The sequence below is a fragment of the Ailuropoda melanoleuca genome, chromosome 2 (assembly GCF_002007445.2).
Source record: "Ailuropoda melanoleuca isolate Jingjing chromosome 2, ASM200744v2, whole genome shotgun sequence".
NCBI classification, from domain to species: domain Eukaryota; kingdom Metazoa; phylum Chordata; class Mammalia; order Carnivora; family Ursidae; genus Ailuropoda; species Ailuropoda melanoleuca.
This window is the reverse complement of record NC_048219.1, coordinates 105,458,167-105,472,634: the sequence shown is the minus strand read 5'-3', so window position 1 is coordinate 105,472,634 and position 14,468 is coordinate 105,458,167. Positions and strand designations below refer to the sequence as shown.

Below are 14,468 nucleotides of genomic sequence, written 5' to 3'. Positions count from 1 at the left end.
TTTGGGGTTTGCCTCTTTTAATTAGTGCAAATGCTTTTGAGAAACATCCACATTATATGTATTCACAGTTGTGTTTTTGTTTCTGTTCATTACCAATTGGTATTTCATTGTCTGAATATACCATAATCTGTTTATTTAGTCACTAGCCAATGAACATTTTAGTCATTTCTAGTTTGACCTATGATGCACAAAGCTGCTCTTAACATTTGTGTAGGAATCTTTGGGTGGACGTATATATTCTTTTCTCTTGGGCAAGTGTGTTATTTCTGGGTCACATGATGAGTGTATGTTTAACTTTACAAGAAACTATCGAACTGTTTTCCGAAGTGGCTTTACCATTCTGTGATCCTATGACCAATGTAGGAGAGTTCTTGCTTCACATTCTCATCAACATTTATTAGTTTTAGCCATTTTTATGGAAGTGTAAGGGTATCTCACTGTGATTTTAATTTGCATCCCCCTAATGACTGATGATGTTGGACATCCTTTCCTATGTTTATTTGACATCCACATGCCTACTTTGGTGACATAGGCATTCAAACTTTTGCTCAATTTTGTACTGAACTGCTTTTTCTGTTATTATTGAGTTATGAGTTATTTTTATTCTGGATCCAAACCCTTTCTTAGATATACTTTTTGCTGTTTTCTTGCAGCTTGTCATTTGCCTTTTAATTTTCTTTGTAGTGTCTTTGAAGAGGAAGGTTTTTTTTTTATCATCTAATGTACCATTTTTTTTCTTTTATGGTTTTTGCTTTTGAGCTCTATTTAAGAAACTGTTACCTAATCAAAGGCAGAGATAATCTCTGTTTTCTTCTAGAATTTTTACAATTTTAGCTCTTATGTTTTAGTCTGTGCATTAGTTTTTGTATACAGTTTGAAGAAAGAGGTGAGGTTCATTATTCTCCATAAGAATATTCAATGTTTCTAGTACCTTTTGTCCAAACATTATCTTTCCCGCATTAAATTATCTTATCAACTTTGACAAGTGACGATATATATGTGAGTCTATTTCTGGAATGTCTGTTCTTTTCCACTGAACTATATGAAAATCCTTATCCAATACCACATTCTCTTGATTAGTGTATAACCGAGTACAATTTACATAACATCAGTCCTGACATTGTTTCATTTTTTAAAAAATGTTTGTACTTCTCAAATACTCATAGAATCAGTTTGTCAATGTCTATAAGAAAGACTGGTAGTGTTTTGATTAGGATCGCATGGGTTATAAATCAACTTGGAGAGAATCGAATAATATTGAATCTTCTGATCCATGAACATATTTAAAATGGGTTTCTCATAAACAGCATGTAATTGCTTTTTTTTTTTGTAATCAAATCTGAGAAATTCAGCCTTCTAATTGACATGTTTAAGCATTTACATTTAATGTAATTATCTAAATGGTTGGGCTTAAATCTCCCATCCCAATATGTAACTTTCTACTTATCCCCTCTCTATTTCATATTTTTGCCTTTTTTCTGCATTTTGAATTATTTTTTATGATTCCCCTTTATCTCCACTTGCAGAGTATTAGCTGTACCCCTAGTGATTGATCTAATGTTTAAATGTAGTCTAATTACCTCTTTACTTTAGCACTATCTATCTTAGATAATGACAGATTACTTTCATATAACCTCTCCCATCCTTTATACTATTGTTATATTTTATGTCTGCCTATGTGAGAAACCTTGCAGTATACTCTTGCATTTGCTTTAGTTACTTATTTTTAAAAAGATTAAAAAATAGAAATATATTTTATATTATAACCTATATTTACCATTTCTGGTGCTCTTTACTTTACATCTATATTTCTACCTGATACCCATTTTCTATCTGCCTGTGAAAATATACTTAATATTTCTTACACTAAAACTCCTCTGGCAATAAGTTCTCTCAGTTCTTTTTTTTTTTTTAAGGTTCATTTATTTGAGGGAGAGAGAGAGAGCATGAGCAGAGGGAGGGGTAGAGGGAGAGAGAGAGAGACAGAACCCTCAAGCAGACTCCCCACTGAGTGAGGAGCCTTATGCGGAGCTCGATCTCAGAACCCTGAGATCATGACATAAGCCAAAATCAAGAGTCAGCCACTTAACTGAGCCATCAAGGCACCCCTCAGTTCTTGTTTGTTTTAAAAGTATTTCTTTTTTCTTTGATTTTTAAAATAATTGAAAAGTTGCTTAATTGAAATTAATTTTATAAGGTTAATAGGTTTTGGTTTTTATTTTCCACTCAGCACTTTAAAGATGTTTATCTACTATCTTCTGGATTATGTAGTGTCTGACATGAAGTCTGATGTCAGTTTCGTTGTTGTTCTTCTGTAAAGTATCTTTATTCTCAGTTGCTTTTTTTTTTTTTAAGATTTTATTTTATTTATCTGACACAGAGAGAAAGTACAAGCAGGAGAAGCTGCAGGCAGAGGGAGATTCATGCTCCCTGCTGAGCAAGGAGCCCAATGTGGGACTTGATCCCAGGACCCTGAGATCATGACCTGAGCTGAAGGCAGCCACTTAACTGACTGAGCCACCCAGGCGTCCTATTGTCAGTTGCTTTTAAGATTTGTCTCTATCATTGATATTTAGCAACTTAATTATGATGTGCCTTAGTGTGTTTTTTCCATGTTGGTTCTGGTTGGAATTCAATGAGTCTCTTAGATTTGGGGTTATAATTTTTATCAATATGGTACATTTTTGGTTATTCTGTCACATAATTTTTCTTTCTTTTTTTCTTCTGAAGCTCCAATTACACATATTTAAACTATTTCATATTGACTCGAAGGTCACTGATGCTCTGTTTATTCCTTTAAGTCTTTTTTCTCTATATACTTTATTTTGGATCATTTATATCCTTATGTCTTCAATTCACTGTTTTTTCCTGCTATATGTGATATTTCTGCTGACCTATTATCTGATATCCCTGCCAATCCATTATTAATCCTATACAGTGTGGTTTCTTTCCATTTAAATAGGCTCTTTTCCTGTCTATGATATTCATGTGGGTATTTTGTTATTCTAATATCTCTTAATTAAGTTCAAGTCTTACTTTCTATCTTTGTACATATTTATAATATCTACAATATTTTTTTAAAGATTTTATTTATTTATTTGAGAGAGAATGACCGAGAGAGAGAGCACAAGCCAGGGATGAGATACAGAGGGAGAAGCAGACTCCCCGTTGAGCAGGGAGCCAGATGTGGGACTCGATCCCAGGACCCTGAGATCATGACCTGAGCCAAAAGCAGTCGCTTAACCAACTGAGTCACCCAGATGCCCCAATATCTACCGTATTTTAAGGTTCTTTGTTATAATTTTATTATTTCTCGTTACTTCTGTTTCTCTTGACTGATTTTGCTCCTGAAGATGAATCATATTTTCCTGGTTTTTTGCATGCCTAGTGCTTTCTGACTGGATGTCAGAGATTATAAATTCCATGTTGTTGAGTGCTAGATTTCAGTGTTCCCATAAAAAATTTTGGACTTTGTTCTAGGGTGCTTTTAAAGTATTTGCATATTAGTTTTATTTTTTCGAGGCTTACTCTTAAGTTTTGTTCTGACAAGTTCAGGGAAGCCTTATTCTAGTTGTAATTTAGCCTCCTTACTAAGGTTTGACCCTTCTTAGAACTCCACCCTATAGTCCACATATTAGAAAGCCTAACCTCCCTGAATGGTGGGAAAAAACTACTTTCAGCCTACGTGAGCTCAAGAAATTATTTAATTTAGTGCTTCATAGCAATTGTTTCTCTGATATCATGAATTTTACCTCATGCATGTTCAGATCAGTATATAGCCAAAAACAATAGGCACACCTCTGCTATTATCTTTTCTTTCCAATATACAGCCCTGCCAATTCTAGCAACCTTGATACCCACCCCACCCTACCCCACAAACACACACGCATCTGTTTATCTCTTCAATTCAACAGGATCCGCAGGCTCCGTGTCCCTTCTCGCTGTGTTTCAGTCTGGAAACTGTCATCAGAAGGTGGCAGGGGAGGCGGTAGGGCTCACCTCATTTGTTTCCCATGACTCTGAGGTCAAGTTCTATGCTGCCTACTGTCCAATATCTGAAAACAGTGTTTAACAGAGTAGGTGTATTTGTGTTGCAGTTAATCCTTAATGGACAGAAGCAAAAATCTCTCTGTATTTTTACCTATAACCATATCCACTGGTCTGTTGGATTTCATTACTTCTCTATTATCTCCCTGTAGAGACAACCATGGAATATTGGTGAGTGGAGAGTAGCAGCTGAAATGGAAAGATAGGCTCACATCAACTTCAGCCTCCTCTTCACCCACATTTCAGCTGCAGTCACATAAAAGAAAAATATATGATCCTTAAATAGTCACTTAAAATAGATTACCTTATAATAATTAAAATCCTGAACCAAGCAAGTAAGGCATGTTAGAGTGGATATTGGAAGGAAAAAAAGAAGAAGAAAAAGCTTAGGGGTATGAAGACTGGGGCTTTCTGCTTTGTTGCATGTAATTTTAAAACATCATTGAGACTGATTAAATATAGAGACAAATGGAGAAGAACACCTATGAACTTTAGATTTTTATCTTTCTGGAGACTTTCATTAAATAGCTATAACTTCAGTAATATGAACAAACAAAAATAATTTGAAATTTTAGAGCATGTAAAAATTTAATATAAAAAAGTTAGGATAATAATACGTAGGATGTATTGTAAACATCCTAATAAATTTTTGTCTGTTGCTAAGTTGATACATCTGAAACTCCCCACGCTTCTCTGTTTTTATACACTTCTTGCCAAATCAAGCTGTTTTGAATCTCTTCCTGCAGCACCTTACCCCCAATTTATTTTCTTTCCTCCCTCCCTCAGTTGCTTTATCAAAGCAGATGTTATCCAGGCAGGTGAAATGGAGAGAAGATGCAGTAGTCCATACAATTCAGAAAACCTGATATAGAGTAAAAAAGATTTAGAGGGACAAGATTACACGTAATAGCCATCTATGTCTATCAGATTCACTAGATAATTGTTTAACTTCCTTTTGGCAGGACAGACAGAGATGGAGTGGATGCATGAGAGAAGGTAGATCATTGAACAGATACACGGATAACCTTTTGGGACAGACATGCTGTACTTTCTCTAAGGGGAAATCATGACTTACTAATTTGGGAATGTAATCTCAGAATGTCATAAGTCTGTGAACAGAGGAGAATCAGTAAACATCATTTGTTTAGATCTTTAACGTGTCTTTCATAAGCACCAGCCCAAAGTATTTGGAAAGAAGATACAAACAAATAGCTAAATTATAATTAGATTGGGAGGAAAAAAGTTGAGGATGGAGTAATTTTGTCATGGATAGAAAATGAACAAGGATAACAGGAAACAAGACGGAAAGATAAGCTGACATTTCTTCACATAGAAAAAGGGTGATCATAGATCAGGGCTGGAGCCATTGTGATTCTACATTTTTATGGGAGTCTAGCAAGTTTTGCTAATGGGAGTACAGTGTTGTGTTTTGTCTTGTTGTTTAAGTTAGAAAAATATCAAAGTAAAAAAGACAAGACGACGTATGGATAGGAAAGTAGTCAAAGGGTAGTCATTGCTTTGTGGGGGGTTGGGAGGGATCTGTGTGCGTGTTCATCATCAAGGACTCTTTGACCTAAAGCGACAGCTCCCAAAATAGGATGTTTGGAATCCAAACCTGGGATCCAGGTCTGTTCCTAGATCAGCTGAGCAGTTTGAACGAGCGCTGGCTATTAAACTACACTGGCCACGTTAGACTACTCTTCTGTACCACAGTAAAGACTGCATGCAAGGCTGGCATTGTCTCACATGACAAGCATAGTGGCATAGCGTGACACGAAGGAGTTATGTGAAGATCTCAAGATGTTTCAGTCTGGAGGGATAAGAGAATAGAGATAATTATTAACATTTGTAAAATCAAAAAGGGTTCAGCAACTTGCATAACGAATCCCAAAATTCTAGACCAAAAGCCACCCTCAAAATCTTAGAAGAGGTTGTTTCAGCATCATTGACAGGAAGAAACACATCGTACAGCAAACTTGAGGACTTTTAACCCCCTTGGTTTTACCAGCGGGATATGTAAATAAAAACAAGAAGTATGTCTATGAATTCATGGTCTACATGGGCGTTTGACACGCATTTCTCACCTTTTCCAGCTTAGATCCCTAAATCACATCCCAGCACAATGTTTTATGTGATGCTACTATCAGATGTGGGGTATTGTTTACCAGATACCAACACAGCCTAAGGTGGCACATCTTTTATATCGGTTTAAATAACCTGTCCTTCATCTTTACAAAGGAATTTCATGGTCTGGTTTTTCCCTTTGATTTTTTGTCATGTTAATTCCCTATGATTTTCTCATATTCACTCTCTGTGTAGCAGTGTACCAGACCCCCAATATCCAGGTCTTCCTTTATATCAAAGGGAGCACAGGGGACCGGAAAACAAATTTACATTCTTCTATACACTTTTCAAGTCTCAGAAAGCTTAAATCCACTTGGAATTCAAAGGCTGAGTATTCTCATGCATTCCAAGCCATCAGATTGAATTTACTCTTCCAGAAGGTCATCTTAATGCCACAGCCAAAGGTACCCAGTGGTTGTGAATAAATAGCCAATATAGTCGTTTTTTACTACTTTGAGAAAGCCACGGAGTAAACTTAGAATGTATAACCTACATGTAATTGATGTGGCTTTGGCAACAGGCTTATTTTTTTTAGCTTGTTTCAGCCGTACAGATGAAGAGAAGGATGTGCAAATAAAGAGATCTGTTCTCCCATCTGTGGTTTAAGTTTCTGGTGCCAATACCACACGTAGCTTAAAGATGTTTAGGAACCTGGAGAGAAGTCATACAAAGACTTATTTACATGACCACTTGCATTAGAAGAAAGCATGCCAATTAGTAATATGGCATGGATCTTTAACACCCATACAAACACCCTTTCTGGCTGGTGAATCATATTGGGTCCTCGCATTTATTGGCTGAAACTTATAGATGTGATGAAAATGACTGAGGTAAAAAAAAAACATTTGGATTTTAAAATGTTCTCTTTTCCTAGGATTTATTAGTGTTGAAGAGGGAAAAAAAAAATCCATGGTTACTAAAGTAGTTTGTTTGAACCTCTAAGACAGGGCAGATCATTGCACAGGAGCAAGTACAACTTTTTAGGATAGATGAGCTGAACCTTTGCTAACTGAAAATGATGGCTTATTAATTTGCAAATGTTCCCCGAGAATGCAATAAGTCTGTGAGCGAAGGAACATCAGTAAACATCATTCATTTAGGCTTTTTAAAAAGCTTTTCAGGGTGCCAACTCCAAAATGGATTTCTTGAGAGAATGGATTCCATCTTTTCTCTGCATGAGGCAGCTTGCCACCAACTCCAAGTACTTTGCTCTGTATTCACAATTGCTTATTGATGATGGCGATCAGCTAACCCCCGAAGAAATGGTTGCCAAAAGGTAGTTGCTTAGGAAATAACCGCAAGGTAGTTTTCAGTAAAATAGACCCAGGTGCTGAAAGAGAATACTAACCAGACGGATGTTTGGTTTGCCTTGGGTTCCATGACAGTGTATGTTAGCGGCCCCCACCTTTCCCTGACAACCACTTGTGAAAACTTATTGAGCCCCTGCTTTGTCGTGAGCACTGTGCCAGGCTTATTACAAATGAGCTGTCATTGTACATGCTTAGAATAGTTTCCAAACCCTGTTGTCACACAGCCAGCAGGTAACCACGTGAGTCTTCAAGCCTGTCTTTCCAACTCCGACACCTGTTCTTTTTTCACTTCCTTCTTAGAACTCAAGTCAGGTTTTCTCAAGCCTCTCCTATCCCGTAATCTCTTTGGACAAATACATTAACGCTACCAGGAGTTTGGGTTTGCAAACTCAAGCGATCACGGATTTGTGCGGTAGGATCTGTGAGAAAAAGTTTGAGGTACTTTAATCCATAGAAGAGAAGGCCTAGGGGAAAATTAGCAGCACTTTCCAAACACTCAAAAATCCTTGCTATTTCAGATTCCACCAACTTGGAAATTTTTATTAACTGAGACAGTGCTGGAAATAAACTTTCCCCCCTGCAGCTATTTTTAAAGATAACAGTACTGTCTGAAGAAAGAGTATAAAACAAGTTTGGAACAATCCACTTGAGNCAGATTCCACCAACTTGGAAATTTTTATTAACTGAGACAGTGCTGGAAATAAACTTTCCCCCCGCAGCTATTTTTAAAGATAACAGTACTGTCTGAAGAAAGAGTATAAAACAAGTTTGGAACAATCCACTTGAGAGAACAAGTTGTTTTAAAAGAGAGAAACTCACTGTTTTGCGTAAATCCTTCTAAGATGTTACCGAATAATCTCATTTACTCACTACAAATGGTCCCCAGGAACCGGACGCTGTAAGAGCTTAGTTCTTCTAATACTATGGGCACTGATGTTCACTGGGGACACCAGCACTCAGCACGGCATCAAGAATCCCTGGGGATTGGGGCCAGGGTGATGGTGGCCCTCTGGCTTCTAGACCTGAGACCTTGCGGTCTAGCGATGCTTTGCAGGAAGGGGATGGGCAGGGAGACTGAGAAAGACAACAAAACACCATTTCAGGAGTTGTCCTTCGTCTTGGTCACAGACCCTTGCTCTAAGGACTTGGAAGTATTAAGAAATTGGTCTTTAAAATATTCAGTAATTCTGAATGATCTTATCCCTCTGGCTATCTGAATTAACGAAGTCTGAGCGTATGTGAAAAATAGCTCTACCGAAGAAGGAAGTCAGCTATTTTCTTTTGTTGCCAGAGTCAGAACAAAAGACAGCAGATTGGGGTTTCAAAAGGAAAGCTTCATATTCACCTTAATTTCAGGAAGCATTTTCTAAAGACTAGAGCTGCTTTTTCTCCACCTGTTCTTTTCATACACTCAGCAAGAACTGACTATGTGTCAGGCACTGTGCGGAGCACTGGTGATGGAGAGTAAATCAGTTAGTCGATCAGCCTGGAGTTGTTATCAGCTCTGTCGGCACCTAATCACCATGTTGTTGAAAAAGGACAATGTAGAATCAGGAATGGACTTATGTGGAAATATTGAGGAGATAAATAAAAACCAGTCTGCCCCCAGGATGCTTACAGTCTAATAATATTTGTTTAGAGAAGTGTGCTATTTTCTGAATGATAGCTGTGTGCCTGTTCCAGGCATCGTGCTATGTTTACTAGGGGCTATGTGTCTAGTCCTCAGAGCACCCGCATGATGAAGGCTGTATGATCTAATTTTCAGAGGAGAAAACTAAAACCACCTGCCAAGACCCCTGGTACAGGGAGCATAAGTGCTAATGTTTGTTGGCGAACTGAGTGGGAATTTTTATACTGTGTACCCTAAGTTAAGAGTTGATAAATCCCCATTGGGAATGTTTCTCCAGAACTTCTTCTCTGCCACCATCCCATGCAGAACCTCACCCTTTTTGGCTACCCACCCACTCTGGGTGGCTCTTCTCCCTCTCAGGTACGGTAACTTCCCTCTCTACTGAAGCTTCGATGCCAGACAATATTCCTAATCCAAGCACTCTGAGATTTTTCCCAAAAAAGGAGGGCCTAGAAATTTCTGTATCAGGTGCTAAGAGACCATAAAGATATCCATCTCCTTGCCTGCCTGAGATCTGCAAAGTAATGCGTTTGAAGTGTGAGTAAAAAAGATCCTAAGTCTGTCCTGTAAGCAAGAAATTCCCTGCCATTCTGCTGCGGATGCCCAGAATGGATACCAGGGGTGCTGAGATGTGGAGCCCTCAGGTCTCAAGTAGCCAGTGTTTTCCTCAGTGAGCTACATATTTGCTCTGTGTGCCATGACTCTGGGAAGCACCAATGTGACTCATCCTATGAAACATCTAGAGCTTGTAGATGCCAATAAGTGAGAGAACATAACCTTGAGAGACTGAGAGAGAGAGAGAAAGCAAATGGGACAATGAGAAGTAGGTGGGAGGACTGACCAGGGTCAGATTTGCGATTGGTGACCTTGGAAGAATGAAATGCACTGGTCCATCCAGAGACCCAACCCTTGAACTCATTAGCAAGGCCCTGTTGGCAGCTGTTCACACGGCCACAAACGTGAACTTATTCTTGTTGAGATCAAGACTGTCAACTCATTCGAGATGCAAGGTCAGCTTGCCACTTTGAACTTTGTTCCTATCACAGCCATTTAATTACTTTGGGAGTTCTTACAATTCTCTGAGGAAATAAAAAACTGGCTTCAGAAGTACAATATCTAACATTTTTTCAGGTTACAGTATTTTTATGAACTGTGAGCAACTTACGGCACCTTAAAGAAACTACATAAAGAAGGTGTCAGCATTTTCAATATAAACTCCATTTCCAAAGGTTTATGCATTCTGGAGAAATTCGCTTGAGGGTGAAACTTGGCATATGGCACCTGAATCCCTGACTGTCTACATCTCATTTCATAGGTACTTACAAATGAGTTCTTCAAATTCACTACATTTGGCACCTGTAATTTATAGAAATAAAAAATGGCTTTAATAGCAGGTGGTCTGTGAGTTTAGTGTCAGAGCACACGGTTCTCAGGGAATCTAAGAACTCAGGAATACCAAAAGTCCTGTTTTATAGATTCTGGTACAACAATATTATAAAAGGAAAAAGGGAGAAAGAAAATAATTTAATGGTCAGAAACCAGTTGGTATTTTCAGGAGTGTATACTGTACTTTGCCTTCATCATTTTTCCTACCCCAGACCTCTCCTCGCCCTATTTCCTGCTTCGTGTTTTAGACCAGGTGAGCACACACGGGCCTTGGTGGCTGGGGCTTTTCCCCAGAAAATCACTGAAAACGCAGCCAAGGATCTCATTTTGCTTTTTGAGTCTTCATTTGAGGGGACTGGATTCAGCGCTCTCTGAGCCATCAAATACTTGGAGGAGAGAGGGTTCTTAGACAAAGCCAGAAAAACTGCCCTTGGAGGCAATGCCTATCGTCTAGTCCAGAGAGCTGCGATTAATGCCAGAAAAACCTTGGCATGGAAGTCTATGGATACAATTGGAGAAAGCAGAGGGAAGAGTTACTGAGCAATCAATGTCCTCAGAAACCATGCAGATCAGGGTGTGCAGGCGTCCTGCACGGGGGCAGCAACCTGTAAATACAGGGAACGTTAACAGTAGGCTCACACCTCCGGATGGGCAGTGTGGGAACCAGCTAGAATTCAGGTGCCTGCTCCAATTCCAGAGGAGAAGCTGAGAGCTTTGCCTAGGAGCGGGACAGGGGGGCCATTCTGTGAGATTTCTGCTCACAGCACTGCCTCAATGGCTGTTAACTGAGTGAACCCCATTTCTGGATTTATCTGTACTTTTGGGAAGGCTCAGGATAGCTTGATGGTTAAAAGCCTGGTCTTTCTTATTTACACCTGACTGGATTCAAATCCGAGCTCTCTAGTGCATGGCCTTGGGCAAGTTACTTAACCCTTTCGAGCTAGGATTCCTCATTCGTAGATGGTGGATGATAGTTGTTTCCTGTTACGTTTGCTAAGGTGAAGACGGGACGCCAAGAAAGGAGTGAAGTCCTAGTGGCTGCAATAAGCAGCCAAACTTGATGATTCAAGTCCGCAAAAGGAAAAGAGCCCTCCATGTCTCATCCTGCTGAGCATGCTTTAGGTCAGGGCTACGCATTTCTGAAGGTGCTGGGAGTAAGCTGTCACGAGGCAGCCTGGGGCGTGTGGGGACTGACACATCTCAGCGGTTACAGCCTGGGAGTCCACTTCCTGCTGCCAAACACTGGGACTTTCTGAAGAAGACCCACTTGCTCCTGTGTGAGACCGAAGTGTTTGGGCCTCTTAGAATTGCTCCAAATACAACACACGGACACGCTAACTCGGAGGGGTTTTGTATTTCTAGGCTAAAATGAAGAAAAGACCTTGAGTTCTGAATAGTAGGGTCTTTGCTTGGAACTCTTCTAGCCATGCCTCCCCATGCAAACAGCTGCTCCTTTCTCAAAAAGGCCCTTCTGTAACAATCAGGTCCCCTTAACTAAAGAGGAAATGAAGGGAGAAGATAATGAACAGTCTTTGAAGCTGGTTGAGAGTAAAGCTGGCCAGGTGGAGGCCTTGAGATGAATGGGGCTAAGGCTTAGCCCTAGTGACCCTGAAAAAGAAAAGCCCCTCTCAGGCCATCACCATAGGAATCAGGGCCCTGGCAGTCCCTGACCAGTGTCTGAGATCCCGTGGTGTATGAAGCGGCCAAATGAGAGAGAGGCTATCTGCATCTTCCCACTAAATAATCCCTTTGAAAATGGAAGCTTCTTCTTTGATAGGGACTTCGTCTCCCTAGTGCCTCCAAAACGAGCACCAAACCTACTAGAACCTGTAACAGCAAAGTCTGTCCGCAGCCCTACCCCCCCCTTTTTTTTCCTTAGTGTTAGGAAATTCCCAGAATTTTGCTACTCACTTGCAGCTAAGAGGCTTTGAGGAAGAGGGTAGGGAATGGACACGTTCGGGAATTCTGATACTAATGGCTCAGCATCAAATGAGATTGTGTAAGGAAGGCACTGATGGATAAACTATCCACCTACCAGGTACATGCTAATATCTGATAAATACGCTAAACGTTCTGCATATGTCACTGTTCATTATTTAACTCTTTCAGCTATCTTTCACAGTATGCTCCGTAGCGTTCTAAATTCTAGAGATTGGATGGCGAACATATTTTTATCCTCACAGCTATCCCATAAGGAAACTGAGACCTCCAGAGGTTAAGAATCCTATGTCGGGGTTCGTACAATAGTTATTGGCAGTTCCCACTTTCCAAGCCATTGTTGCATAAAGCACCACTAAAATGTTAGCTGTTGAGCCTCTTGATGCAAAGATTATGCCGTATTCTGTTATATTTGCCACCATGCCCAATAGGAACTAAGTCTTACTTAGTCTTAGAACTAACTTTACTAAGGATGTTTTATTTTAGGATTATCATATAAACAGGAGACTTTGGGGGTGACAAGCAGATCTTGAAAGTTGTCTCATTGGCTTGGATAAACCATACCACCATTTCAGAAATCGAATATGCAGTAATTTTTTGGAGATATGGTATTTTTGTCTGTACCTAAAACTTCTTAAAGATGAGACAGAGCAGAATATGTTACACATGTGTGGTGAAATCAACTCAATTTGTTTTAGGGAGTAATAGTTTTAGGGATCTCTGGGAGTGACAAGAAATCCAACAGGTACTGATGGGTTGTGTCACTGTGTGAAGTGAGAGGGAAAGACAAGCAGTGACTCTGTAGTCTTCTCAATAAGCTGACTTCAAATGGCAGGTGGGTCAAATGAAGCCCACATGAGAAAGTGGTAGTGTCATGGGTAAGGTACCTTTTGGGATGACCCTTACATCGTGTGAATTACTTGCCCTCGCAGTTAAATTGAGAGGCCAGAGACTTAGTTAACTGTCAAGCGGATGATAATTCATGTAAGAGATGCATAATTACCTTTGTTAGGACATCACTTCAATGGGTTATGTGTGCTCATTACTCATCGTATTTCGGTTAATAAATTTCACCTAATTGGTTGAAGTCATACGATTCCCAATTGAAATCATATGATTCCCAATTGAAATAAAGGTGACCAAAAATAATCTCTGGTCTCTAATGACTGGTTTTTTTCTGTGATAACTCTAGAGAGCCATCCAGGCTCTAAGTACCTGTGACCCTTAATGCCAGTAATGGCTGGCTGTCTCACCTCATATTATGTGAAGGGAATATTTCTATGTTCAACTAAATGTCTGTTTGATACCATTCACTGGAAATTTACTACCCCATTAATAGTCTTTCTTCCTTCTAGATCTCCCCCTTCCTCCAGATCAGATACAAATGCTCACGATCCTTTTATCCTTTTATGTGAGCCTTTTCTAATCCTCACTATGTTATTTTGTCTAGAATCCAACTGCCTGATGAGGACACTGGACAGTGGGATTGGAACCTTTCCACTCCCAGACTCAGGAAATCGCTCCACCGGGCGGTACATATGCCACCCAGACTCCCCAGAAGACACGGAGCCCATCCTGTCTCTCCAGCCAGCACTTTGTTCAGCTTCGTCTATCAGAGCTCAGACCCTTGAACGAGAAGTGCCTTCCTCTGAGGACAGCCAAGCCTCTGCAGATAACGCCATTGCTCATTCCACATCTGACCCCATCATGACGGCCCGGGGGATGCGACCTCTTGAAAGCCGACTCCCTAAACCAGCCTCCTCAGGTAAAATGCCTATGACCTTCCAAATTAGATTGCTTCCACACCAAAATAATGCATTTGCTGACCAAAAAAAAAAAAAAATGGAAAACAGGCAACAGAAAAGATTTCCACCAGGAGGTCAGTCAGTGACCTCTGCCTGATGGGAATGTGGAGGAGTGAAAATCCCTGTATATCTTCAAACAAAAAGTAAAAAGACATGTGTTAAACATCATCTGCTCTTAGTATTACGGTATGGGATATACACACACGTAAAGGAAACAAGCGCATAAGC

At 39.8% G+C, this 14,468-nt stretch overlaps 1 protein-coding gene across 14 annotated transcripts in view; it reads left to right on the top strand.

The window, feature by feature from the left end:
- Nucleotides 1–14,468, top strand: part of NCKAP5 (NCK associated protein 5) — a 950,566-nt gene that overhangs the window by 872,433 nt on the left and 63,665 nt on the right. For all 14 annotated transcript variants that reach the window (XM_034654439.1, XM_034654443.1, XM_034654438.1 and 11 more), the window contains one exon: nucleotides 13,886–14,200. In XM_034654439.1, the coding sequence (XP_034510330.1) occupies nucleotides 13,886–14,200 (315 nt within the window). The remainder of the gene's footprint in view (nucleotides 1–13,885; nucleotides 14,201–14,468) is intronic.